We start from the raw sequence: 26,450 nt of genomic DNA, 5'->3' as shown, positions 1-26,450 counted from the left end.
GGACTGCAAACAGGATTGGAGTTGGTGACTAGTTGCCAGTTCCTCAAGACAATTTGCAACGACGCTAGATGAGCAGTTTCAGTAAGCAATTGACGTACGTTCCACTGCACCCCAAAATAAGCTTTGGGGTATGCTGTATATCTCTGTGACTTTCCCCTTTTAGATCCTCAAGACCCTCAAGAATTCTTTTCTATCATGCCATTGATTTTGTGCAGTGCTTTTTAACACATGGTAATCCTACTTGCAACTAAGGCGTTGGAGCTGTGCACTCCAAACAAAGCTTTGGGCTACCATAATAAGTCTTATACCTGCAGCTCCAGGGGAGTATCTTCTATGAGACACTCCTAGCACTGCAGCCCCCCAGTGCTTTGATTTGACTCAGGATACTGAGAAGTGTATTTCCTCCATTCCATTTATTATCAGTTTATAAGGGGAAATGGATAAAGAGCTGGGGGCATGGACCCAACAGATGTGGGCCACACAAAATCACACACTGGTGCAACCAGGAGACTGTTGCCTTTGAATCGCCACAGCAATGCTTCATTTTGGTGCAAGACACTGTCACACATGCTGGGCTGTGCCCACACCAATAATGGCCAACGTATATGAAAATATGGAGCTGGAGTTATGCACTTCTGCAAGCAAGAGACTATTGCCTTTGAGTCATCCTAACGTTGTATCTGCTACAAGAGACAATCAGGCAAGCAGCTCCTATGTAAATAATAGCCAATAAGAAGAAGAAGAAGGAACTTGACAGTCCCTTCCACCAAAATGAAATAGTCTTATTGATATCATAGAATTATAGAGTTGGAAGGGTCAACCCCCAAAGCTTAGTGCCAGATGTGCAACCCCAGTTCCTGGATCATTTCTGCATGCATTGGCAATTATTAGTGTGGACCCAATGCTCTTGACTCCTGGGCTGGGTGCCGTGCTAGGGCACCCTGAAGGTGACAGTCCTCTGGTTGGGTAAGTGTGATTTGTGGTGGCCCCAAGCCTATTGTGGGCTGTGCAGCTCCAGTTCCTTACTTGTGTATTTATTTGCAAAGATTTGCATGGTCAGCAGTGTCTTTTGCAAAAAGAAAGAGTTGAGTTGGAAATAAGGCTAGGGCAGTCCGAAAGCAATAGTCTCTTGGTTTTGTGGCGTGCACAATCCCAGTTTCTTACTCATTTCCACATATATCGGGCAGTTCTCGATGTAGATCTAGTTTACTTTTTGGTGAATTGCTCAGAAATTACACCAGGTGGACACAGTGTTCTGGTGTTTCATAGATACCACTCTTCTGGAGGTGGGTGGGTGGTATATGATACCGCAAAGCTTAATTTGGGGTGTGCACTCCCAGTTCCTTATTAATTTCTGCATATACTGCCATGAGAGCAATGTGGCAAACAAAACATGGGGCTGGACACAGTTCTGGAGTGTCTTTGAGGGTTGCACAGCTATAATTCCCTTTTTTATTTTTACATACTTTGGTGATTAGTTGCCCAGGGCCAGCACTCTCCATAGCATCGTGCATCACAACAAAGCACTGGGTCTTATACAATGCTGAGGCTGACTCTTGAGGCAGTCCCCTCCCCTCCCTGGGATGACAGAGTCTGTTGCCTTTGGCCATCATCCTTTTTTGTGCTGGAATTTATTTGCTTCTTCCCATCTGTTTGAAATCAACTGCTGGACAATATAGTATTTACTTAGATTTCCCCATCCTTGTTTCAAATCCTCAGGGCCTTTCCATTCCCTCTTCACCCTGTTTGATAGGTGAGGTCGAGAAAATAGGGCTTTAACCCACTTAGGAGCAGCTACCCATAAATGGTTGGTATTTTTCTCTTAAATCTTTTTCTCTCTCTTTGTGATAATCGGACAATTGAACTTCTTATCTTTACTGTTGTGTGCTTTTCGTGACAATGGAACAAGCCATGCTTGTCCACCAGGTTCTAAAAAGAGGGCAGTTTTCCCTCTGCTGCCTCTTGGAAGGCTGCCCGTGGTCAAGACAGCTGGAGACCTCTGTGCCATTTCGCCCGAAATGTTGACACAGCTCTGGATTAATTTCCTTCTGTTTCTCTGCACTCCTCCCTTGCTGTTCTTTCCAAGTGAACAAGGCACTCATTTCATGAGCGTTTCATTTCTCCTTGTGCTGTTTGGCGCAAAGCACAGATTTGTAGGAAGGCTTGAACTGTCTTTACTGTAAAAGTCCAAATATATATATAAAACCGGCTTGCAGCCTTGGGATCAAAATGTTTTGGAACTAGCTAGATGCTCGCTAAATGAATGGCATGCCTGAATCTCTCTGTCCTCTTTAGAGCTTGGAATTTTAAGAAATAGGAGAGGGCGAAGAGAGGGGATTGGTCAGCTGGCTGCCGATGTCACAGCTGGCCCAACATACCACTATGATTGAGGGCCGAGAGAGAGAGAGAGGGTTGGTCTAGGACGGGTATGTCTGTATCTGGAACACGGGCAACCTAGTTTGGGACGACTCCTGGATTTTTTCTTCCAACGGAAAGATTAATCATTGAATCAGTAAAAGAATGTAAACTGTAGTGTGTTTTTGACCAACCATAATTCCTTTGATGCCAAGTCCATGATGTGGCTGCCAACAGGCTTGGTGCTGGAAGCCGAGGGGTAGCAGCAGCCTTTTCAGTACTTTTCCTCTGCTGATCTGTAGTGTGCGGATAAGTGAGGAAACTCTTACTGTTCCTCTGGGTTTCTGATTAAGGGCAGGAGTATAGTATTGGCAGGGTAGGACTGATGACCAGGCTGCCAGCTGACTGCATGCACACTGTGGAAAGTTACCAACCTGGTCCTCTCCAGATGCTTGGAACTACAATTTTCAGCACCTCCAGCCAGCCTAGCTATCTGCTTTGCATCCTGAAGGTCTCAGGTTCAGTCACTGGCATCTCCAGGTATGGCCTGGAACACCCCCTGCTTGAAACCCTTTATAGCTGCTGCCAGTCAGTGTGGGCAGTACTGAGCATGTTGGACCAGTGGCTTGGTTCAGTATGAGGTAGCTTCCTTTGTAATAATTTTTGTTGAATTTTCAAAAGTTGGACATACATACTTCAATACATAATAATTTTAACTTTTCTCAACTTCCCGCCCCATTTTCCATTGCGTTTCAGTCCCCCGCTTGCTGCACAATACCTTCTTATACCAATACATCAATACTATATTCTCTAATTCCTTCTGTTGCTCACATTTCAGATCCTGCTTGCGAGTTCATCAAACTATAATATTTCCTGAGATAGTCCAAAAAGGGCTTCCATTCTTAGTATGAGAGAGCTTTTCCTATGTTCTTGTGCTGGTGGGAGTTATAGTTGAACCACTCTGAGATCTATGGGTGTGGGGCAGTATACAAATTTAATAAATAAAAATAATAAATAATAGTCCAAACATCTGGACGGCAGAAGCAAAGGTTAAGTTACCACGTGGCTAAGGGCCATCTGGATTCACTGTGAGCAAGGCTTGCTGTGTATGTAGAAATTAGGCATATATGTAAGTCCTGCTGCTGTTTTTGGCTTTGCATTTTAATTCTGTTTCTAATGGCACTTGTACACATTGTGATGCCGCCAGTGCAGGTTAGTCCAGTGCGGTGGATTCCAGTTATGGTAAGGTTAGGTGAGCCAGGGTTGCTGAGAAGAACAATCACATGGGGGGGGGGGGGGACTTGCCTGCAATTACACAGAGAAGTTATTAAGTTATTTCTTTGCTATAAATCAAGCACAGAGAGACATGCTATTATTCTGGTTTGTGAAATCAGAGCAGATGCCAGGGAGAAGATAAAATGGAAAACCTTCTAGCACGCATGATGGGAAAGTGTGGGACAAAGAAGCCTGTTCGGAAGAAACCAGCCAGCCTTTGACTTGTTGATGCCCTCTGAATATACATTTTTATTTATAAAGCTTACTGTCACTTTTTGATAGAATGCCTGAAGTCATGAATCAAACAATTAAAACAAAATACCTGTTACAAACAGAACAATAACTTCAAAACTAGCAGCAGCAATGTGGAAATGACACCAGCTTGGGCATCTGTCAGTGTTATTTTAAACACCTTTCTTGAACAAAAATTGATGCTTGAGTTTGCTGGCAAAATGCCTGCAGAGATGGCATTTGGTATGTTTCCTCAAGGCAGTTGAGTTTGGTAGAGCAAAGAATTGGTGACCTGAAGTGGTGGTGAAGTATGTCTGGGAGGAGCCATATCTTCTGGTGTGTTAAGTAGTAGTGGTACGGACTGGCTAAGTAATTAACTATTGACAATTAGGCAGCTTTCAACATGGATAAACTGTGATGGTTTCTTTGCCTGCCTCTCCTGGTTCACTTTCGTACAGGGCATTTGGTTGGTCCTCCACTACGGTTGTGCCAATGTTGGTGGAAAAGGACACAGTCTGGCTTACTCATGGACAGACACAGGGCTTGTCTGCCTCCCTCTCCTCTTCCCTCATGGGTGATGTGTGCAGTTTAATAAAATGAAACTCATCTCACTCTTTTAAAAAATACTCTCTGCTCCCTTAGGGCCATTGCTTTTATTACTGTCATTTCTCACACATTCCTTCTTGTTGCTTCCATTAGATCTGGTGGCTGGATCCTGAGCTGACCTACGGCAACGCCAAGCCATTTGTCTTCACGCAAGGCCATTCCGTGTGCAACCGCTCCTTCTTCCCCTGTTTTGACACGCCAGCTGTGAAATGTACTTACTCCGCCATCGTCAAGGTAGGAGGAAGCCTGTAACAAACCACCGTTTCCTTAGGGAGGAGAAACAGTGGTTCAGGTTGCTGTGCTCTGTGAAATGTTGGGATCTGTCTGAACAGACCTGTTCGGGGGAAAAGTTTGGTGCTTTCCCTTATACCATATTAATACTTTTGGGATGGGTGTTTGGCTAACAACTTTTTCTTTATCTGCTGGGTCTATTGCCAGAAGGCCATGTGCAGGTAGGCAGTCAGGTTCTAAGCACCCCCCCTTCCCAAAGAACTCTGGTTTGTTCAGGAGTTGGACTCTGAAATAAACATCACTTTGGGCATCCATGAGCCACTGTCTTTTATACCTCTTGATCCATTTCGATCAGCACAAGAGACTTTGATCTGTGTCGCCTTGTTCACTCAAGTGGTTGGAGGATTAGGCTGAGCTGACTTCAGACTTGTGCAGGATTGCTTTTTTGTTTTGTTTATTACTAGAACCCCTGCGTTCCATGGGTGTGCTTTAAATTTTAAAAAGCAAGAGTACACACTGATGTTCTCTTAAGGCATAACTCATTTGCGTTAAATGCTTTTGAGTATTAACGCTGGCTCACAAATGTAGCTGCCTGACATTCAAATTGAAGTCTGATTCAGCATCCTTTTTGAAAGGCTAACAATACTGGCCCATCAGAAACTGGCTAGTTGGTATATTAGTGGATCACAATCTCCCCTTCTTCTCACCCCAGGCTAGGGCAGAGACATCTTGCTTCAACTGATACTGCTCACACCTCTTGAATATCCTTCCTAGAAAAAGCTGTCCGGCTGTCTAATCTCTTGTCAGAGGGTTGGCAGGAAGGATTTCCCAATGGTTGGAGCTGGGGCTTTAGTGCCCTTTACTTCTCTTTTGACCTACCAGTGACTAGCAGAGCAACAAAAAGTTATGCAGACTTGGATAAATTATGGAAATCTGCTCATTTTTTACAGTTTATATAGAGTTCTGTTTATCTTAGGAATTTGGATTGCATGGGCAATTTCTATTTTTGTGTGTGCACATTTGCCTGGTTTGCATGTCACCAAACAGCGGTGAATGTGTGAATTCCCAGAGAAGAACTCACAGCTGCTCCCCACTCCTTTTTTGGTTTTGCTTCTGCACTGGGCTGAACTAAGCCCAGGTTTGGCTTAGCCTGTTGTCCAAACCCAGACTTGTATCTAAACTTTCTCCTTACCAACTGCAAGCACTAGTCAAGAAAAAAACCTTTGCTACAGTTTGTGGTTAGAGAGGAGCGAGCCTCACCCCATAGGAACAAGGGAAGCTGCCTTGTTTATCTAGCTCAGTATTGTCAACACAAGCTGGCAGCGACTCTCCAGGGTTTAAACAGGGAGCCTTCCCCAGCCTTACCTGGAGCCGCCAAGGATTGAACCTGGGATCTTGTGCAGGCAAAACAGATGCTCTGCCCCTGAGTTACAGCCCTTCTTGTGTTTGGATGTCATGCCAAGTCAGACCTTGGCTTAGCTCAGCGCAGCACAAGAAAAACAAAAAGGACCAGGGAAGAGCAAAGTGGCTCCTCTCCAGGACTCTGCATGTTTGCACACAGTGAGCCACAGTTTAGCTTGCTGGGATGTGCAGACTAGGCGACTGAGTGTTGTGCAAACCAGCTCTTAGTCTCCTTGGCCTGTAGAGCATCCTGACAGCCCGTTGCTTGTTTCCCAGGCTCCTGCAGGTATGCAAGTGTTGATGAGTGCTACCCAAAGCACCTATGAGGAAGAAGAGGGCACCTATCAGTTCTACATGGAATACCCAATTCCTGCTTACCTTGTGGCACTGGTGGCAGGGGACCTTGTACCTGCAGACATTGGTCCTAGGTAAGCTACTTTTGTCTGCCTGAGCTGTGCTCGTTGTGAGGAGCTGCTTTAGCAGCCTTTCAAACGTGCCCACAAAGTTCATTAGCCTGTATGTTTTCATTGTTCGTCTACTAGCCTGCATTTTTGTGCGGGTGGTGGAAGAGTAGAAAACTGCTTCCCACTAAGCAGAGCGGTGGAGAAGGGATAGAGTGATCCAGGTGCCTTCCTCTGGCCTGTTGCATTTCCATGCTGGTGGTGGAGGAAGTGGACTGATCGAGGAAGGCTGGAGCAATCTATGCCTCCTCCACCAGCCCGCTTGCTCGCCTGCACAGAATCCTTGCTCACCTGCGGCAACCAGGCTAATGCGCAAATGCAAGGCTTGTGCTTGGAAGTCATCGAGGCAGATGGATCAGGAAAAGCTGCTCCTGGTGACATGGGACAGTGCACACTTGTAGATCAGACCTGTGCAGCTTGAACACTGCTGACTGGTTGTGCCGCAAGACACCTGCCACACAGTGTGGCATCTCCACATCCAGGAAAATATTTGTGGCTTTTGCCTAATCATCAATCAGGAACTTTACTTAGACCAGGGGTAGTCAGCCTTTTTATCCTACCACCCACTAATGCATCTTTCTTGATGGTAACATTTCCTTACCGCCCACCAGTGCTCGATGGAAGGAGGATTCAGCTTGTGCTGTAGAACCCCCTACTTCCCACCTAGAATCCTGAAATGCCTACTACTGGGTGGTAGGGACCAGGTTGACAGCTCCTGTCTTAGACCTTGAAATTGTCTGTATTTTAGGTTTCGTAACAGGGATCCAAAATCACTAGTGAATGATATAAATGGCGGAACCAGCATGAAGTCAGTGAGTTGACTGTTGCTGTCTTTGTAACAGGAGCAAAGTGTGGGCGGAACCATGCCTGCTGTCAACAGCTATCAGCAAACTCTCAGGTCGGGTTGAGCGCTGGCTCAGTGCTGCAGAGAGCCTCTATGGGCCCTATATATGGGGAAGGTAGGTTTGGTGCATTCACGCTTTTGGAATAAAATTGAAGGTATCCGTAGAGGCAGTGATTCAGGAGTTCCAAGGGCCTCTTTTCTACCCTGCCACCCGCACCTCTTGGGTACCAAGAATGGTATCAGGCATCCAATGGGTGCCTCATCCAGAAGGGTTTTATTCTGAAGTTAAGGGTGCTTTGACAAATTGTGAGCACGCTGTTTCCCTGCACAGAAAACTTGGAATAATATAAAGTCTGGCTCATTCTGACACAGAGTGCAAAAGGATCAGAATCCAGAGCTAATGGGTGAAATGTTAGACTTTTAAATGGTGGTTTTTCAAAGGGTTATAATGAGCCTCCCTCAGTCAAGAATCTAGTCCAGCCCCCTGCAATGCAGGAATCTCAATGAAAGCAGCCATGACAGACGGCCACCCAATCTCTGCTTAAAAATCTCCAAAGGGGGAGAGCTCACCACTTTCTGAAGGAGTCCATTCCATTGTTGAAAAGCTCTTACTGCCAGAAATTTCTTCCTGATGTTTAGTCGGAATCTCCTTACTTGTAACTTGAATCCATTGGTTCGGGGCCTACCATCCAGCGCAGCAGAAAACAAGTTTTCTCCATCTTCCATGCGACAGCCGTTCAGCTATTTGAAGATGGCTATCCTATCTCCTCCCGGTCTCCCCTATTTACCAAGCTAAACATACCCAATTCCCTCAACTGTTGCTCATCAGGCTTGGTTTCCAGACCCTTGATCATCTGGGTTGCCCTCCTTTGCACACATTCCAGCTTGTCAACATCCTTCTTAAATTGTGGCAGGTGAATGTGCGAGGGGAGGCATTGCCGTAGCTGTGGAGAGCTGCATTATTCTTTCATTCTCCTACTGCAAATAGAAAGACTGTGATAAATAAGGGGCTAGTCCATTGGATTGTGTGCCGTTATAAAGGAACTCCAGAACTGATTTTGTGCAGTGTGTTACAGGGCTTGAGTCCCTGCACAAAGCCAGTCCCTGTCTTAATCTACCCCATAACATGGGAAAATCTCAGGTTTGCCACTCTCAGCTTCTCTGAGAAGTGGTGGATGTGTAACATACAGCCAACCCTACCGCTTAAATGGCAGTGCTCCTCCCACCGCACCCAGAGTGCACAGATGGGCTGGGAGAGACATGCAGTTTTAGGGTGGCGTGATTGATGGGGTCGCACTGGGGCGCCAAAACAATGCTTTAGAACAGAGCTTGAGAGGTGAGGGGCACCAAATTTTAGCATCTCACAGGGCACTGCTGAAATTTGAGAGCCCAAAGTCCTCCACTGCTGTGAAGGAGGACTCCTCCATGCATTTCCACACAATTGTGAGAATTATGGCTCCAAGGTCCTGAGAGTGACCTGTGTCCTCCCCGCCCCCTCCTTGTCCCTTCCAGGTACGACATCGTTTTCCTTCCTCCCTCTTTCCCCATTGTCGCCATGGAGAACCCCTGCCTCACCTTCATAATCTCTTCCATCCTGGAGAGCGACGAATTCCTCATCATCGACGTTATCCACGAAGTGGCCCACAGCTGGTTTGGCAACGCCGTCACCAATGCCACGTGGGAAGAGATGTGGCTGAGCGAGGGGCTGGCCACTTACGCTCAGCGCCGGATCACCACTGAGACCTATGGTAAGCGGCAGGGTAGGTGGCGCTTCCGTGACCTTGTTTACATCGTTTGAAAAAAAGAGCTTGTTTCAGCAACCTGGGTGCCGTTAGCAAAGGCCCTCAAGAGCTGCCATTCTTATAGCATCTACAGTTCCTAACCAAGCACCAGGGAGCTGCAATCCTGACGCTCTAGATCTCTTGGAGCTCCTGATACTTCCCAAATAACCGTTCTCAACAAATTGGAAGCCAGGCTCAAGATACCTCCCCACGGCTCCTCCCCTCCCGGGAGCAAATTTCCCCTTCGTCTCTTGACGTCCGTAAAGCAGTTTGTCTGTATTTTGGTGAAAGCCATCATTATTTAATCAAGATCTGAAACCATTATTTGAAATGGGTTTTAGATCGCGCCTCAAGAGTAGCCCTAATTCCCTTCTATGATTGGATTGAAGACTTACACAAACTCGCAACGTATGAACAATTTGCAGATAAACGCAGACTTGTCATGGACAAATTCAGTGACATTTGGAATCCATTCTTAAAAATACTATAATAGGTTAAGATCTGGCGAAGTGCAATAACAACCTTACAGTTAACGTGAGGGCTGTTTAAGCAGTATCCCAAGGGCAAGAAGAGAGAAGCTTAACTAGTCCAGAACTAGCTTTAAAAAAAGTTGCTTCAGTATTTTGTCTCAGTACGTTAATTCTAGAAGGGTAGTCAGGTTGCAGAGTCCTGCAATCCTGTATCATCTCACAATTGCTGTTAACCTTTTTTCTTTCTGTTTAATCAAATGGTACATCAGCACACATGTAACAGTAGCATCAAGCAAAATCCCCACTGCATCTATTTATATGTACCGAACCAAGAATTCTGCTCTCACAGTCTTTTAATCATACCCAACCTTGACCTCTGAAGACAAATAAGATAGGAAATCAGAGGAGAGATTGGACCACTGAAATGGAAACAACTGAATTTTAATGAGACTACTCTGGAGTCGATGAATTGTGGGTTGCAGCTTGATTCTTGGTTAACTGATACACAAAAAGGTTTCCAGTTCCATGCAGAAAATGTCCCAGTTTATGTGATGCACTTGAAAAGCTCAACATGTGGGTGGTAGCAGCTGTCACATAACTTGATTTAAAATTGCCTTTAGGGTGACACCCCTAAAGTTTACACCATTCCATCACCTGCTTCCTTGAGATCCTGTGCCATCTCCTCTGCTGAACACTGGGCCCAGGATTTCAACCTGGTCATTTATCTCAGATTAGCTGCTTGCTCTTGGCCTTCATTTCACCAGTTCCTGAAGCAGTGACCTACTTCACAGCAGTTGTGGGCAGAAGATTGATTGCAATCAACTGGTAGATGTCTGGACAATCTGCAGTAGATCAGAATTCTCTAAATTAAGCTGCTGAACTAAAGAAAGCTTTGGGGGGAAACCAGGAGCGGATTTTTGTGTGGAAGGACTATGAGTTCAGTTGCAGTTCTGGATATAAATTCCTGGGCTAAGCGTGTGCTCAGAGACACCTTGCACCAATTCCAAGTCTATATCCTACCTACTATTTTGCAGTTGGCTCCAGTTGGGTTCCCTTGAGGTTTTAGTCAAAAACAGAGGAAGCAGATGCCACAAACCTGAAGTGTGCCCACCCCTTCTCTGTAAAATTGTTGTAACACTGAATGAACTAATTACTTCCCCTGAATCTTAATTATAATGCCAAGATTGAGGGGTTTTGCAATTTGGCAATGTAGCTTTTTGCTGTGTTTGGGTGGCCTTCCATGATGTCACAGAAGGGTGGGGACAGTCTGCCAGTGGGTGAGCTGTTCAGATGGTAGCAAGGACTGGGTCAGAATGGTGAGGTCCCGTGAAGAGAGCAGGCCTAATAGGGAGGGTCACAGGGATGTTAGGAATGGGGTTTGGAACTGGAAGCGGTCCAGAGGAGGGAAGGCAAAGGCAGAAGGCCACGAGAGGTGTGTGAGAGGGCCGGAGGGACTGGGAGAGAGAATGGTCAGAGAAAAGAGGTGGCTAGGAGCTGCAATGGGAAGGGAAGCTGAAGTCCATATGTATATTTGAAATGCACAGCCAGATTTTTGGCTGCAGGCTTCAGGCACCAATACATTTTGTTTTCATGTGCAGGTGCTGCCTTTACGTGCCTGGAGACTGCCTTCCGCCTTGATGCCCTCCACAGGCAGATGAAGCTCCTTGGGGAGGACAACCCTGTTAGCAAGCTTCAGGTCAAGCTGGAGCCAGGTATGTCCTGTGTTGAGATTAGCCGGCTGGGTCTCGGCTTTTATAAAACAGGCCGGCTCACCCTGACCATCTCTGGCTGCGCAGCCTGAATTCGCTCCATAAGACGCACACACATTTCCTCTTACTTTTTAGGAGGGAAAAAGTGCATCTTATAGAGCGAAAAATACAGTAGTTGTTTATCTCTTTGACATCTGATGGGAGGGTGTTCCACAGGGCAGGTGCCACTACCGAGAAGGCCCTCTGCCTGGTTCCCTGTAGCTTTGCTTCTCGCAGTGAGAGAACCGCCAGAAGGCCCTCAGCACTGGACTTCAGCATCTGGGCAGAATGATGGGGGTGGAGACGCTCCTTCAGGTATGCTGGGCCAAGGCCGTTTAGGGCTGTAAAGGTCAACACCAAGAGTTTGAATTGTGCTCACTGCCTGACAGTAAGCCTAAGCCCCACTGAACTCTGTAGGATTGTACTGTAAGAACCCCAGGAGATTACATAAGGCCTAACTGCTAGATTACTTGATGGTAATACTTCAAGGACTGCCTCTCCCCATATGAACCAACCCAGACCCTGTGATACCATCTGAGGCCCTTCTTCATGTGCTTTCTCCAGGAAGCACTCTTACGCCACTTTCACAGCTGTGGCTTCTCCCAAGTGACCCCGGAAACTGTACAGTGGTTCCTCAGCTTACATACGCTTCAGGTTAAATACGCTTCAGATTACGTACTCCGCTAACCCAGAAATAGTGCTTCAGGTTAAGAACTTTGCTTCAGGTTGAGAACAGAAATCGTGCTCCAGCAGCGCAGCAGCAGTGGGAGGCCCCATTAGCTAAAGTGGTGCTTCAGGTTAAGAACAGTTTCAGGTTAAGTACGGACCTCTGGAACGAATTAAGTACTTAACCTGAGGTACCACTGTAGTTTGTAAAGAGTGCTGAGAATTCTTAGGAGAACCTTAACAAACTGCAGTACCCAAGATCCTCTAGAGGAAACAATGAAAGTGGTACAAGGGTGCTATTTTATTTTTATTTTTATTTTCCTTCCCTTTCCTTTTTATAAATTTATTTATTTGTGGGGGGTTTTCAGATTAAAATTTTACAGTCACATATCCAACATACAACATAGAAACAAGATTCCAAATAATCTCCTAGATTTCCCTCCTCCCCTTTGTGGGTCCTATTGGTGATTTGTGGGTCTTATTGTTGATTTCCTCCTGCATCTTTTAGAATAATCCAAATCTTTTACCTCTCCATTGTGTCCAAAATTCACCATTAAACAACAAGTGTTATTGCAATCCTACTAACAATTTTAACTATTTACAATGCTTTTTAAGATAAATTATAAATTTTCCCCATTCCTTATTGAAATGTTGGTCTTCCTGATTTCCTTTCCTTTCCAAGATCCCAGGGTGGTTCACAGCAGAAAAACAGAAAATGAGAATATAAAATACATAATAAAACAAAAACAAGCCAATAACCCCCCTCCCACAAACAGATTTTAAAAGCCATAGAATCTTAATCAGCCGAATGCGTGGTTGAAGAAGTGTGGCTGTGACCACAGATTCCTCCCTCTCTCTCTCTTGCCTTCTGCATTTTCTGCTCTAGATTGCAAACTCTTGGCATGTGGGGTTGCAGGGGCCTGTTTCATTTTTTGCTTCTGAAACTTTGTGGAGCACCATAGACACTGATGATGCTGTATAAATAAGTCATTAAAAGCCGTAATAGGAGGAGGAGGGGAAAAAAGCTGTGGACCAAGGAAGCTTCTGATGGCATTTTTGCTTGCAGCTTTACCAAGATACTACTGTGTTCTCTCTCTCTCTCCTCCCCTCCCCTTGCCTATCCCCCACCCCTCGGTCTTACAGGAGTGAATCCTAGCAATCTGATGAACCTCTTCACGTACGAGAAAGGTTACTGCTTTGTTTACTACCTGTCTCAGCTCTGTGGAGACCCAGCACGCTTTGATGCCTTCCTTCGAGTTAGTAACTTGGGTTTCAGAGGCGGGGTGTGTCCGTGTGCATGTATGTGAGACTCTTGCCTGTATGCATTTCCCTTTGAGGCACCCATGAGAAAGAGAGGGATGTCAAATTTAGAAAAGGAGGAGGAGGAGAGGCAGTATGGCATGCTTTAAGCAAGGGCTTGAAAATAGCTGTTTGTTAGATGAGGATACCTTTGCAGCAGACTGCTCAGTGAAATAGATCAGCAAAGGGTCCCAGTTAAAACAACTCAGTTAATAATAATAATAATAATAATAATAATAATAATAATAATAATTTATTATTTATACCCCACCCATTTGGCTGGGTTTCCCCAGCCACTCTGGGCTGCTTCCAACAAAATATTAAAATACAATAGTCTATTAAACATTAAAGGCTTCCCTAAACAGGGCTGCCTTCAGATGTCTTCTAAGTAATTTCGTTGTCCCCGGGAGGGGGCAATGACAATAAAGATATTATTATTATTATTATTATTATTATTATTATTATTGAAAGTCTGGTAGTTGTTTTTCTCTTTGACATCTGGTGGGAGGGCGTTCCACAGGGTGGGTGCCACTACCAAGAAGGCCCTTTGCCTGGTTCCCTGTAACTTGGCTTCTCACAGCGAGGGAACCGCCAGAAGGCCCTCGGCACTGGACCTCAGCGTCTGGGCAGAACGATGGGAGTGGAGACGCTCCTTCAGGTCTACTGGACCGAGGGACATTTAGGGCTTTAAAGGTCAGCACCAACACTTTGAATTGTGCCCGGAAACATACTGGGAGCCAATGTAGGTCTTTCAAGACCGGTCAAAGCAATGAGTTGGGAGGTAGTGGAGAAGGAAGACATGATAGAAGGGGTTTCATGGCAAACACCCATCTTGAGAATGTGGCCTACATGTTGCCAGAGACCTCGCTTTCACTGCTTGTCCCCCCATCCCCACAAGTGTTAAGGAAGAGATCAAGTAAGCAGCAGTTAGAACATAGAGGCTGGTGCTGGTGGAAAGTGAGGCAATACTTAAGGGGTCCTGAGTCAGAGCTCCAGAAACTGCTGGGCTGCATGCAGCAAGAGGAGCAGGAATGGGGATATATATTACTGTTGTTCTTAATATTAATAGATTGATTGTTTTATTTTAGTATCCTTATATTGTATTTTTGTTTTTCACTGCAAGCTGCTCTGAGTGATATTTTAATAGAAAAGCGGGGCATACTGTTCTAATCTAAGCAGCTGACATGGCAATGTATGCCGGATAAATCTCCACTGGTTTTCTCAGGCGTGGCTTCTGGCTCATTCTGCGGTTAGCCGGAGTCTTGTGTTTGTGTACGCCAAGAGATGCTGCCTGTCGTGCATGCCAGTTGCACCCCTGCTCTCCAATTACCAACAACTTTCTGGAGCATTATATATTTTATTTCTGCATTCAGCCTGGCCTTCCTAAAGGATTGAAGTGCCAAATAATTTAAAGGAAGTTCTTGTGACAGATGAATGTCCTTTAGTGAATCTTTAGGAGGAAGGAATTTCATGATTTGGGGTGTTAGTGGTAATGTGGGTCAACAATGTTGGTTTACATAAGTTCTTTCTTTCTTTCTTTCTTTCTTTCTTTCTTTCTTTCTTTCTTTCTTTCTTTCTTTCTCTCTCTCTCTCTCTCTCTCTCTCTCTCTCTCTCTCTCTCTCTCTCTCTCTCTTTCTCTCTTTCTCTCTTTCTCTCTTTCTCTCTTTCTCTCCCCTATGCAGTCTCCTGTGGGAAACAGACTTTCCTTACCTGTTTCATTTCACTTTTTCCTCTGCATGCTTGTTCCATCCCCCTTTGCCTTCTCCTTTATTGCCCTTCCTTCCCTGTTATATATATGATTTTGCTACTTAACTGTCTTTCTCTTTCCCCTGAAACTTGCCAACTCCTTGACCCATTCTCCCGGCTCTCTTCCAGGCCTACATCGAGAAGTACAAGTTCACTAGTGTGGTGGCCCAAGATCTCTTGGATTCCTTCCTGGCTTTCTTTCCAGAACTGAAAGAACAATGCATTGAGAGCAGAACAGGTAGAGAAGAACACATTGGCTGATTTTGCTTTCATTAAAGCACGGTGAGAATAAATGACCCTGGGAGCTTCTGCACTAGCATCACCTTCACTCTGTGGGTGTGCAGTGCAGCAGCTGTTGTGCCATTCAGACAGGGACAGAGAGAGGGGACGGCTCCACAGTCGTTGTGCTTTGTGTGGGCCTCTTTGGCAGTCAGGTGGTAAAGAGGGTGGAATGGGATGGGAGAAACCAAGGGTCTGGAAACCAAGCCTGGTGAAGAACGGTTGAAGGAGCTGGGGATGTTTAGCCTGGAAAAGAGGAGACTGAGAAGAGATATGAGAGCCATCTTCAAAGATCTGAAGGGCTGCCATATGGAAGATGCAGCAAGCTTGCTTAATGTTGTTCCAGAGGGTAGGACTTGAACCAATGGCTTCAAGTTACAAGAACATCAGGAAGAACTTGTTGTCAATAATAATAATAATAATAATAATAATAATTTATATCCCGCCCTCCCCAGCTGAAGCCCGGCTCAGAGCGGCTAACAACAATAAAAGTAACACATCATTCTAAAATCAATTCATTCTAAAATCAATTCAAAATCAAATTATGGCAACCATTGGGCTAGAGTTCTATGAGGATTACCAAAGGAGGGGGGTCAGACTGTGCCTTGGCCAAAGGCCTGGTGGAGCAGCTCCGTCTTGCAGGCCCTGCGGGAAATGTCAAGTCCCGCAGGGCCCTAGTCTCTTGTGATGGAGCATTCCACCAGATCGGGGCCACAGCCGAAAAAGCCCTGGCTCTGGTTAAGGCCAGCCTAACCTCCCTGTGGCCCGGTACCTCCAAGATGTTTTGTTTGAAGACTGTAAGGTCCTCCGTGAGACATACCAGGAAAGGCGGTCCCGTAGGTAAGAGCTGTTCAGCAGTGGAGCAGATTTCCTTGGAAGGTGGTGGACTCTCCTTCATTGGAAACTTGGCTAGCCACCTGTCCTGGGTGCTTTAGTTGCGATTCCTGCATTGCAGGGGGTTGATGCAAGGTCTCTTCCAATTATATGATTCTATGAGAAGCAGCAAAGAGCTGTCCCCTCTGGCCTGCCAATGATTCAACTGTTTCTTGCACTGTTGCAGCTTAAGCTAAATCTGTAGGTTGCAATTCGTAGCAAAGGAGGAGAAGGCAGGGGCTGGGTTCAAGGAAGTCACAACTGTGAATTGCTTTCGATGGCTGACTCATCACTGATACTGGAATCTGAATATAATTCATGCTGTTGCTGTTCTAAGTTCACACCACTTAGAGCTGGGAGGAGAAAAGGGAAGTATTTAACAGGGTGTGGCCTGCAGTAAAGACATGTGAAGAGCTGGGTGTCTTGTATTTGTATTTAATTGAATTGCTGCTCGGTTTTAAGCTATATATTTTCCATGGGCTACCATCTGCAGTTTCAAGAGTTTGCCCCTGTCCTCCTTCCCCTCTCTGACTGGTTAGTGTTGTGCCTGCTAGCAGAAAGAAATCTCCATCATGAATATCATCTCTCAAAGGTGCTGAGGAGAAGAAAGAAAGAAAACCAGGCTCGACAGAATTATGTCGCTTGTTTATTTAATTCCATTTATGAATTGCTTCCCATGAAACACCTTGAAGCGATTTAACAGTGAAAACATCAGCGATGAAGACATGCATAAGACAGTTTCATGTGTAAAAACAGTTCAGATCCATTACAGATACAGATTAGGATAATAATAATAAAAGCTCCACTTAAAAGGCTTGTTGAATGGTGAAGGTCTTCAGTAGAGACGGCACCTGTCTTCACATTTTGTGGATTTTATGTGGTGGATTTCTAGCCTGTCTTCTAGGGTATGTACTCTTCCTAAGGTGGAGCTGATCCCAGAAGCAAGCGAGGGTGCACTTGGCTCCTCCATCTGAGCAGGCATGTTAAACTGCTGCAAAATTCCTTGAAGGCCCTCCTGAGCCTGTGGAACTGCCTGCCACTCCCTGCTCAACAGCCTTTGACACCCTGCTACTTGTTAGGGTTGTGTTTTAAACAACCCACAGATTTGTGCAGAGCCGTGGGGTCGTGTCTCAGAGAAATAGAAACTGCTCAGAGCAACAATATGAACCCCACATGCAGATTGCGTGGAAAATCAGGCTTATCTGGTGTGCATCTACTTTCCCCGTCAAAGCACATGTGGTTAACTGGAATGCCAGCCTCCACTGTTAGCTTGTTTTGGCAAGGATGCCTGCAATTCTTCAAAGTGGTCCAGCATAAGACCATGCAAGTCCAATCCTTTCATGTGCATCTCCCCAGATATTCCCTGTAGGTCACCTGCTCATTGAATCATCGTAGCCCTGGGTCATATTAAAAAACCTTCTATATCCAGCCCAAGCCTTAGCAGATATATTCCATCTACCATTCTGATCCATTGCTAAAATCTATATTAAAAGGAGTTGTATCCAATGTCAGCCCTATTCCGAATAAACCCATTGGAAATAATGGATGTGACTGACTGAGGTTCATTAATTTCGTTGGACCTTCTTTGTTGGATACAGCCAAACATGTCACAAACTGAGCATTGTACAAACAGAAAATTAAAAAGTTAAGAGTCAGAGTCCAGGGAAGCTTGGGTAAACACAAGAGTTTTCAAGCAGCATTTAAAGTTCATTGCAGTCTCCACCTCACCGGTAACTCAAGGAAGGGGATATCACAGGGTATTGCTCTCATCAAGAAGATCCACTTCTGCATTGCCATGTGGTGACAAACCATTTTCTGTAGTGGCTGCCCGTTTGTGGAACGCTTTCCCCAGGGAGCCTTACCTGTTGCCTTCGTTTAGGCACTAGGCAAAAACATTCCTCTTCAACCAGGCCTTGGGCTGATTAACATATGATACCCTTTTAAATGTTTTTGTGGGAAGGGAAGTAGGTTATTGGTCTGTTCTTGTTTTTATTATATATTTTCTGTATTTTTTTATCTTGCACCTCATGTTGTGAACTGTCCTGAAACCTACAGATGGAAGGGTGGTATAGAAATGTTAATAATAATAATAATGGTCATGAACTGACCTGCAGGGTCTCCTTGGAAGATCTTAAAAGCTTGGCGTGATCTGTACTGGGGCAGATGATCTGCTAGGATTCCTGACCCCAAGCTGTGTCATATCCAAGGACTGCAGTGTAAACGATAATAGTGTTATTTCATGGTATTATCTGAGTAGGGCTTGGAGTGGGGAGAAGGGAGAGGTATGATTGTTTTGTGATATTGGAGATTAAGATTGCCTTGGCACATGGTCTGTAGACTTGGGACCCATGCTTTGCTTTACTTTGTTGTGGAGCACATGTCTTGCCTTCTGAAGTCCCAGTTTCATAGAATCACAGAATCGTAGAGTGAAGTGAAGGCATGAGGTGGGAGTTGGTATTGCAGGTGAGCTGTGCAGAAGCACTCTGGCAAGCATGCTCCAAGACAAGCTGCTGGCTAGCTCTGTGGAGGCTCCTTTTATTAGCACAATATGCAAAAGCAGTCATACATTTTGGACTGTGACCTTTACACATCTTACAGTCCTGAGATCGTTGGGTGGTACAAAGTTATTTTGGCACCTGTTTCCACCGCATCATTTCCCCCTTGCACAGTGTATGACAAAGGAGACAAAGGTCACAGACAGGCCACGGCAGACCACTAAGAGATCAAAGGTTAGATAGAGGACGTGATGTTCAGACAGCTGTGGCTTTGTCTGCGGGTGGAAGTGTACTCCACGTCTGGCAATCATTCCTTCAGTGGAGTTGGAAGGTACCCCAAGGAACATTTAGTCCAACCCCCTGCGATGCAAGAATCTCAACTAAGGGGTCCAAGACAGATGGCCATCCAACCTTGGCTTAAAAACCTCCAATGAAGGAGAGTCCATAGCTTTTCTAGTGAGTACCATCCACTGCTGAATGTTACACTGGTATCACGAGCGAAAAACATCCCCAGGGACAGGACCGAAGAAATATTTGTGCCTGAGATGCTGAAGGACTACTGCCAACCAGTTCAGATAGTGTTCTGCCATCAGCCTGATCCAGTATAACATAGCTGCAAGTGCTCACAGAAGCCTGACAGAAAAGAAGTGCAGGCCGCTCCCTGTTTGATTCTGGTTTGTGTGTCTGTTGCAGGACTAGAGTTTGAACGCTGGCTCAATGCGACGGGTCCTCCTTTAATTGAGCCAGACTTATCTCAGGGATCCAGTCTGACCTGCCCCGTGGAGACGCTCTTCAGCCTCTGGACTACAGAGCCTCTGGATGCTGTGGCTGCTGCTGGCAGCGTTGATATCGCAGAATGGCGGACGTTCCAGACCGTGCTCTTCCTTGACAGGCTGCTGGACGGGTCTCCGCTGCCTGAAGGTGAGTTTCGTTGAGCTAGCAGGTGAGCATCTGAGTCCCTACGTAGCTCAGCCAGAAAAATTTGAAGGTCGCAAGTAAAAGGTTTGTATGGGAGACAGCCCTAAGTGTAAAATGGGAGTATGAGTGACCAGCCAGTAGTATGGAGCTGGAGGAGGAGAGGACAGGACCCCCTGGGAAACTTGACAAACCTGCTGTACTTGAAACTGGGTGTGGTGAGTACAGCTGAATGGGACACAGCTGTGGGCAGCCTGAGGACGTATCACATGCCTTGTGCCTTCCGATAAAGAATGGGAGACTCGGGTGATGTCTGCTGTTTCCAGGAACTCTTCTTGTTGTGAGACTTTTGTGGGCTTGCTGAGTGTTTGTCTGGGCCCTGGGTGAGAACCCGGAGGCTGAGGAGGTGGGTGTGTCAGAAGGAAAATGAATTGATCATCATACACACACACACACACCGTATTTTTTGCTCTATAAGACGCACTCCCCCCCTCCTAAAAAGTAAGGGAAAATGTGTGTGCGTCTTATGGAGCGAATGCAGCTCCCTTTAAAGAGCCGCGTGGAGCGTGTGTTCAGCTCTTGGGGGCTTTTTAAAGGGAGCGCGGCTCTTGGGGGAGCCTTCCTCCCGCTGCCTGGAAGAGGCTTTACACAGCTATTCTATAAGCCAGGCGATCCCGTTTGCTGTCCTGGCTTCTGGGATTCAGAATATTTTTTTTATTTGTTTTCCTCCTCCAAAAACTAAGTGCGTCTTATAGTCTGGTGCGTCTTATAGAGCAAAGAATGCGGTATGCGCGCGCACACACACACACGTAACTTTGTATTAATGTAACATTCTAATATGTAACTGTGTATTTGTGTAATATTTAAGTCGTCTGTTGTTGTTTAAGCTCTTCGTACACTGCTTAGAGATACTTTTAATATATTAAGTGGTATGGAAATTCAATAACCAGATAATAAATATTCAGGTCTTCCAGAGTTATCCGTAATAGACTCTGAGAGCCAGGTGGCTTATTAGCCAGTAAGGAAACACTGCAAACTCCTAAGCAAAAGAGATGGCCGCAAGATGCTGCATCTCGCCACATCCATTTGGAGAAACAAATTGGCCAGTGTTTCACAGCTGTGGATTCTCTAGAGACAGCAAAAGCATGTCTTTTTATAAATTACAAAGATCCGGTCTAACTGTTACTCTCACCCCGGGGATCAGCATGCCTGTAGCCAGTTTGGGGGTAGGATTGCAATTTGGAAGGGTAGCCCATGTTTTGCATGCAAAAAAATTCCAGGTCTGGTTTTGGCATCTCCAGGTAGAGCTGAGAAAGGTCTCTGTGTGAAACTCTGGAGAACCACTGCCAGCCAGTGCAGACAGTATCAAGTTATATGGAGCAGTGGACCTGCACGATCAACCACAGCTTCCTATGCCCCTATGAGTTTCATTTCCTCCTTAGTATTGTTCAGAGCATCTCACCATATGAGCAGAAGCGACCATGCTGTGAATGGCAGTGAATGTTAGCTGCCTTCGCTCATACAAACTTCAGAGCAAGCCAGAGGCAGACCAAAATCTAGGGGCATTTTTCGCATTAGGGTGTGGTTGGGTTAGATTTGCAAATTCAGCCTTCTCAAGGATCTGAAGCCCTTCTGGGTTGGAGAATTGCCAGGCCTCCTTGTTCCATTTCTGAATGTTTCCGTATGTGCTCTTCAGAGGTGATATCAAAGCTGTCTGAATGCTACTCGGCTCAGTTGGACGGCATGAACGCAGAGATTCGCATCCGCTGGCTGCAGATCATTGTCCGCAACGACTACCATCCCGATCTTCACAAAGTCCGGCGCTTCTTGGAAAACCAGGTACTAACTTCCAGATTAAAAACGCCCTGCGTCTCTCGGGGGCATGAGATTTGGGCATGAAACAACCCTGGAACTCCTGCTGATGGACCGAGTGTGTGGCTCAGGTGTGCGGTGCAGTTTGTCGGCACGTGGAAACTGGTGGCTGAACTCATTGGTGGGCTGGATGAGGTTAGGCAGGTCAGTATTATGTTTCCTGTAGCGCAGACAGAGGACTGATGCTGAGAGAGTGTGGCCTGCCAAAGGCCGCCTGCCGAGTGTAAGGTTGAGAGCCAAACCAAGACTTCCTGATCTGGAGGAGGTGCTTTACATGGAGGAGGGAATCAAGAGGTGGAGGAAAAGTTTGGATGTGGGTGGGAAACATGCGAAGAAGCATCGCCCAGGAGGAGAGAGGAGGGATAAGAGATGAGGAAGAGATGAGGGTGTAACAAGAAGGAGGACTCAATGAAATTAATGGACATCGCTAACTTAGATTTCAGTTACAGGTAGTTATCTGTGTTGGTCTGCCATAGTTGAAACAAAATAAAATAATTCCTTCCAATAGCACCTTAAATACCAACTAAGTTTGGTCTGAAGATCTGAAGAAGTGTGCATGCATGGAAGGATTTTTTAAAATTTTGTTTAGAGTTCAGTACGTCTGAGTGTATCTTGGATGCAACTCATGGTGTTTCAGTAGATTTTAAGAAGCCAATCTATTTATATCTTCACTTTTGAATCTCTATTATTATTATTAATTTCATTTAATAATAATAATTATATTTTTAGGGGGGGGGAAATCTCAAAGCAGTTTACAACCTACATTAAAACAGCAAATAAAACAATTCAGAATAAAACATTACTGAAGAAAGTTGAATATAAAGTATACAGTCAAATACAATTAACATTCAAACACAATTCACAGGAAACTAAAATATTATCCTAAACATTTTTTTAAAAAACACTGCAGAGGAGGTCGACTGCAGAATGCATCTTTAGCAGAGCAAAGTTAACCAAAAAATTATGATAAGCATTTCAAAAGAATACTGTGAAGTCAAATATAAAAGGCACATTTGAAACAGCATAACTAGCAAAATAATAAAATAGTCTCATTTGCATAGAACATATCTGCTGCTGTGCTCTCTAGTACTTTTCCTTTTACTAGGGTACAAGAATAATGTGTTTGCACAATAATAAAAATGTTTTTGTGGGAGAGGGTTATTGGTTTGTTTTTGTTTCGTTATGTATTTTGTGTTCCATTTTGTATTTTTATGTTGTGAACTGCCCTGTGATCTTTGGATGAAGGGTGGTATACAAATTTTAATAATAATAATAATAATAATAATAATAATAATAATAGGCCAGTCCTTTGGCTGGCTTATGCAGTACCACCGATTTATCAGTTTTCCTTGTTAGCTCTAAACCAGAATGCATATTTATTTTTGTACGGTCACTGAGTCCCATTTGTATTGCAGATGTCGCGGATGTACACGATTCCATTGTACGAGGACCTCTGCACCGGCAGCCTGAAGTCGTTTGCCTTGGACATTTTCTACCAGACCCAGAACCAGTTGCACCCCAACTTGCGGAAGACCATTCAGCAGATCTTGACGCAGGGCCTGAACCCGCTCCTTGCCATGGATGCGGCAGCTGTTATGGCAGACCCTCTGGCCGCTGTAGTAGAGGACAAACCCCCAGAAGCTCCACACAGTGCCATTTCTCTCAGGGACGTAAACGTGTCTGCTTAGCTCCCCAGCTCATGCCGGGCCTTTGAAAGTGGAGGAGCAGCCAGGCGAGGGGCAACGTGAACCAAGTGCTGCCTCCTGACCCTCTGTGCCACAGCTTGGGGGGGGGGAGAGATTGGATCTGTTGTCGTCGCTCCCACCCACCCCCGCCCCCATTACACACACAAATGTGCCTTCCGGTGCCCGATTCGTTGGCACAGCCAGATATCAGGGATGTCTCCCCTTCTAGCTGCAAGCGGGAACTGTTACGGGATGGATCTGTTGACTTGATGCATCATGAATGTGGATTCCAGGGCGACTCTTGTTCTCCCACTGCAAATGGGAAGAGTTCTCTCTCGGGCACTTGGGAGGGTCTGTGTCCTCCAGGCCTTCAGAGAGGCGAAGTCGCCACTGGCTGTGCACTGACAAGGAGGTAAAGGGAGTGGGGAACACGATCAGGATCATGGAGATTTGAAGGTTTGGCAGTGTTCTGCAAAGAACAGAAAAGGAGTGATGGGGGAGTCTGTTCTGCTTTTGTGCTCTTTTACTGTGTTACTCAGGAGGTGGAGGGTTTAGAACAATGCCTTCAAGCAATGCCTTGGTTTCATCAAGCTGGTCAAGCGTTAAAGGCTAGGAGATGGGGTGGATTTGAAATCCTCCCTCATTTCACTTCTGATTTTCTCCTCTGCGGGACGTTTGACACCCAAACCCACTCAACTAACTGCAGTGGGGCCGGGGGCCTGTTTTCCTAAAACTACGCTGCAAATCCTTCATTAGTGTCTGGAACGCAGCTCTGAAAACAGCAGGTAAGGATGACTCGCATCCCCTACTCACCTTGCAAATTAACAAATGGGATGCAATGGCAAACTCGGGCACAATCCTCCGGTAACTTTCCACATTTGTTAAATGTGCAAATTCTGCTCATTTTAAAGGAGGCCAGAAGAAGTGAAGATTCTGTCGGATTGTCTCTCTGGTCTGTTGGTGCTTCCCAATGGTCATAGGAATGGACAAACAGGCAAGGTTTTGAGTGCAGAATGATATGCTTTGTGTCCTGTTCAGCCTGTGTCTTGGCTAAGGACATTTTTAAGTCTCTCTCTCTCTCTGGATGAGAAAGCAACCATTGAATCTGAAAGCCAGCTTCTTCCAAAGCCGTCTCATGAGATCAGAGCCATGCTGCCTACCAGCAAAGCCTTTCCTTCCTGGCCAGTAGGCAGAGAGAAACAGAGATTGACTATGCAATGCCCTTCTGACCAGCCAGCCGAATTGCCGTCTGTCAAAAGTGAATGGAAGGGCAACCGTATGTAGAGGCATTGGTGCATCTTTCAGAAGATGGCTGGAAGTGGACAAGACGGTGCAGCGTCACGTTTTCCTGCTGTGGGAGCGGCTGTGTTTTTAATATCTCTCTCTGAGCGCCTTTTTCTGCAAGAAGCAGAGAGCTGAGGATTGAACAAATAGGTCTACAAAGAGGCTTCCAATGAAAATCAAACAGGGTGCTGGGAATTGCCATATCTTCCAGGGGTGGAGGCAGTATAGGAATGTGTGTGTGTTTTTAAATTAACTCTGTTTGCCTTTTTGAGAGTTGAGTGTGCCCGAAGGGCTGCTTAACGCTTTGTGGTAGACGAGAATATGCTGGTGCTTGCTGCTGTGATCCTGTAAAGAACAGATGGGGAACCCTTTGATTCATGGGCTGGGTGGATGCAAACCTCAGAGGTTTCCCATCAGGCTCCCTGAACGTCTCCTCTTTGGCCCCCCTCCTACTTGAGTTCTGTGCTGGCTGCAGGAGGGAGGGAGAAAGCGGCAAACTACAGGCATTGGGACTTGGTCCAGATGGGGAGCATACCCAAGGGGGATAAAAGCCCTTGACCTCCCACACCATGGCTCCAGTCTGTATCAGGCTCCCAGCACCTACAGTTTGCATCACCAAAAAAGGATCTGTTGAAGTGAACTGGGCTGGGGGTTTTTTGGCAATGCAAATTGCAGGTGGGGGGAGGGAGGCTGCTCTATGTTCAGCGTGTGTGTTTTTGTCTGATAAGGGTGTGTGACTTCGTGTATCTGGCCCTCCCTTTGCTGAAACGTCACTGCTTTTCTCAGCCCGAAGAGTTTTCCTCCCCCCTAGATGTCTTGCCCCCGTGCACTTGGGGAACACGTGGCGGACTCTTCCTTGGGACCTGCAGTCGGTGATTCCTCTGCAGTTTTTGGACACACACAATTCCCCTCCTCATTTCCCTGTCTGTTGCACAAAGTAGTGTGGAGCAGCCATGGGTTTTGCCTGTGCTCGTGGCCACCACATTTCAACAAGAACATTGGTTAATGTCGCCCGTTCTGGAAAAAGAGAGGCCATGTTCGGCACATTGCAGGCAGGAGCGAGGCATCTCGGGCAGCAGCCTGAACATAGAAAAATAGTGGGTGCTTGCTATTTACATTTCCGTTCTCCCCACCCATTCTTTGATTTTAAATTGATTTTCAGGCAGCGCCGGTGTTTCGCCTCAAAGCTTGACAAAGCAATAACAAACTACAAGCATCGGAAAGATGTTTCACCTAATTTGTGGTACCTTGAAGTCACAGCAAGCTCGTCTCTCCCTCACAACAGAGATTAAATTTAGTTAAAATCGGTGGGGGATATGGCGGGGATTTCCCTCCCTTTCCACACACCCACCTGATACATTGCAAACAATTGGCCACTCTTGGCATGCACCCCCCCCCTTTGACAGCAGTTCCAGCCTGGCAGAGTCTTGCCCCCACCCACTTTGCACCCTGGGCTGCCTTAGGCTCCTGTTTTATTGCAATCCTCCCCCCACCCGGAGAGAATGTATGTAACCCTGGTGGAAATTCCTTTTAAACGTACATTGATGCCTTATGATAACATCACTGATAAATGTTGAATTAAACTAAACTTTGTGACTTTCTGAATCTCTGTTTTGCCTGTTTTCCCACCCCCACTGCACCATCTATGCTTGTCTCAACCTCAGCCCCACCCACCCGACAAATATCATACCAGGGGACGAAAGTATTGATGCAAGATTCACAGACTTTGCCAGAGGAACACTTAATTATGTACCATATTTATTTCTTGGCATTTCTAGACCACTTGCCATCCAGATCTCAGGGTGGGTTGCAAAATTTTAAAACAACAACACTATGCACACTGAATCAATCTGAGCACTGTTAAGATCACCAGCACAAAACCTAACAGCAGTCATCCTTAAAATGCCCGGGCAAATTAACAGTGCTTAGCCT

The 26,450-nt window shown here is 45.8% G+C and overlaps 1 protein-coding gene across 2 annotated transcripts in view; it reads left to right on the top strand.

Annotated features, from left to right (window-relative positions):
* Positions 1–26,123, top strand: part of RNPEPL1 (arginyl aminopeptidase like 1) — a 28,853-nt gene extending 2,730 nt beyond the window's left edge. The window contains exons 2-11 of one of the 2 annotated variants that reach the window (XM_081910895.1): positions 4,561–4,701; positions 6,376–6,527; positions 7,403–7,519; positions 8,917–9,152; positions 11,254–11,367; positions 13,213–13,325; positions 15,245–15,353; positions 19,456–19,683; positions 21,374–21,516; positions 22,965–26,123. In XM_081910895.1, the coding sequence (XP_081767021.1) occupies positions 4,561–4,701; positions 6,376–6,527; positions 7,403–7,519; positions 8,917–9,152; positions 11,254–11,367; positions 13,213–13,325; positions 15,245–15,353; positions 19,456–19,683; positions 21,374–21,516; positions 22,965–23,237 (1,626 nt within the window). In that variant the 3' untranslated portion in view covers positions 23,238–26,123. Of the gene's footprint in view, positions 1–4,560; positions 4,702–6,375; positions 6,528–7,402; positions 7,520–8,916; positions 9,165–11,253; positions 11,368–13,212; positions 13,326–15,244; positions 15,354–19,455; positions 19,684–21,373; positions 21,517–22,964 lie in introns of both variants that reach the window. The other variant, XM_081910894.1, reaches the window with a different exon arrangement.
* The last annotated feature ends 327 nt before the right edge of the window (positions 26,124–26,450 follow it).

The sequence above is a fragment of the Podarcis melisellensis genome (genome assembly GCF_964234715.1).
Source record: "Podarcis melisellensis genome assembly, chromosome: 5".
NCBI classification, from domain to species: Eukaryota; Metazoa; Chordata; class Lepidosauria; order Squamata; family Lacertidae; genus Podarcis; species Podarcis melisellensis.
Note: the sequence above shows the minus strand (reverse complement) of the source record. Positions and strands in the feature narration are given on the sequence as shown.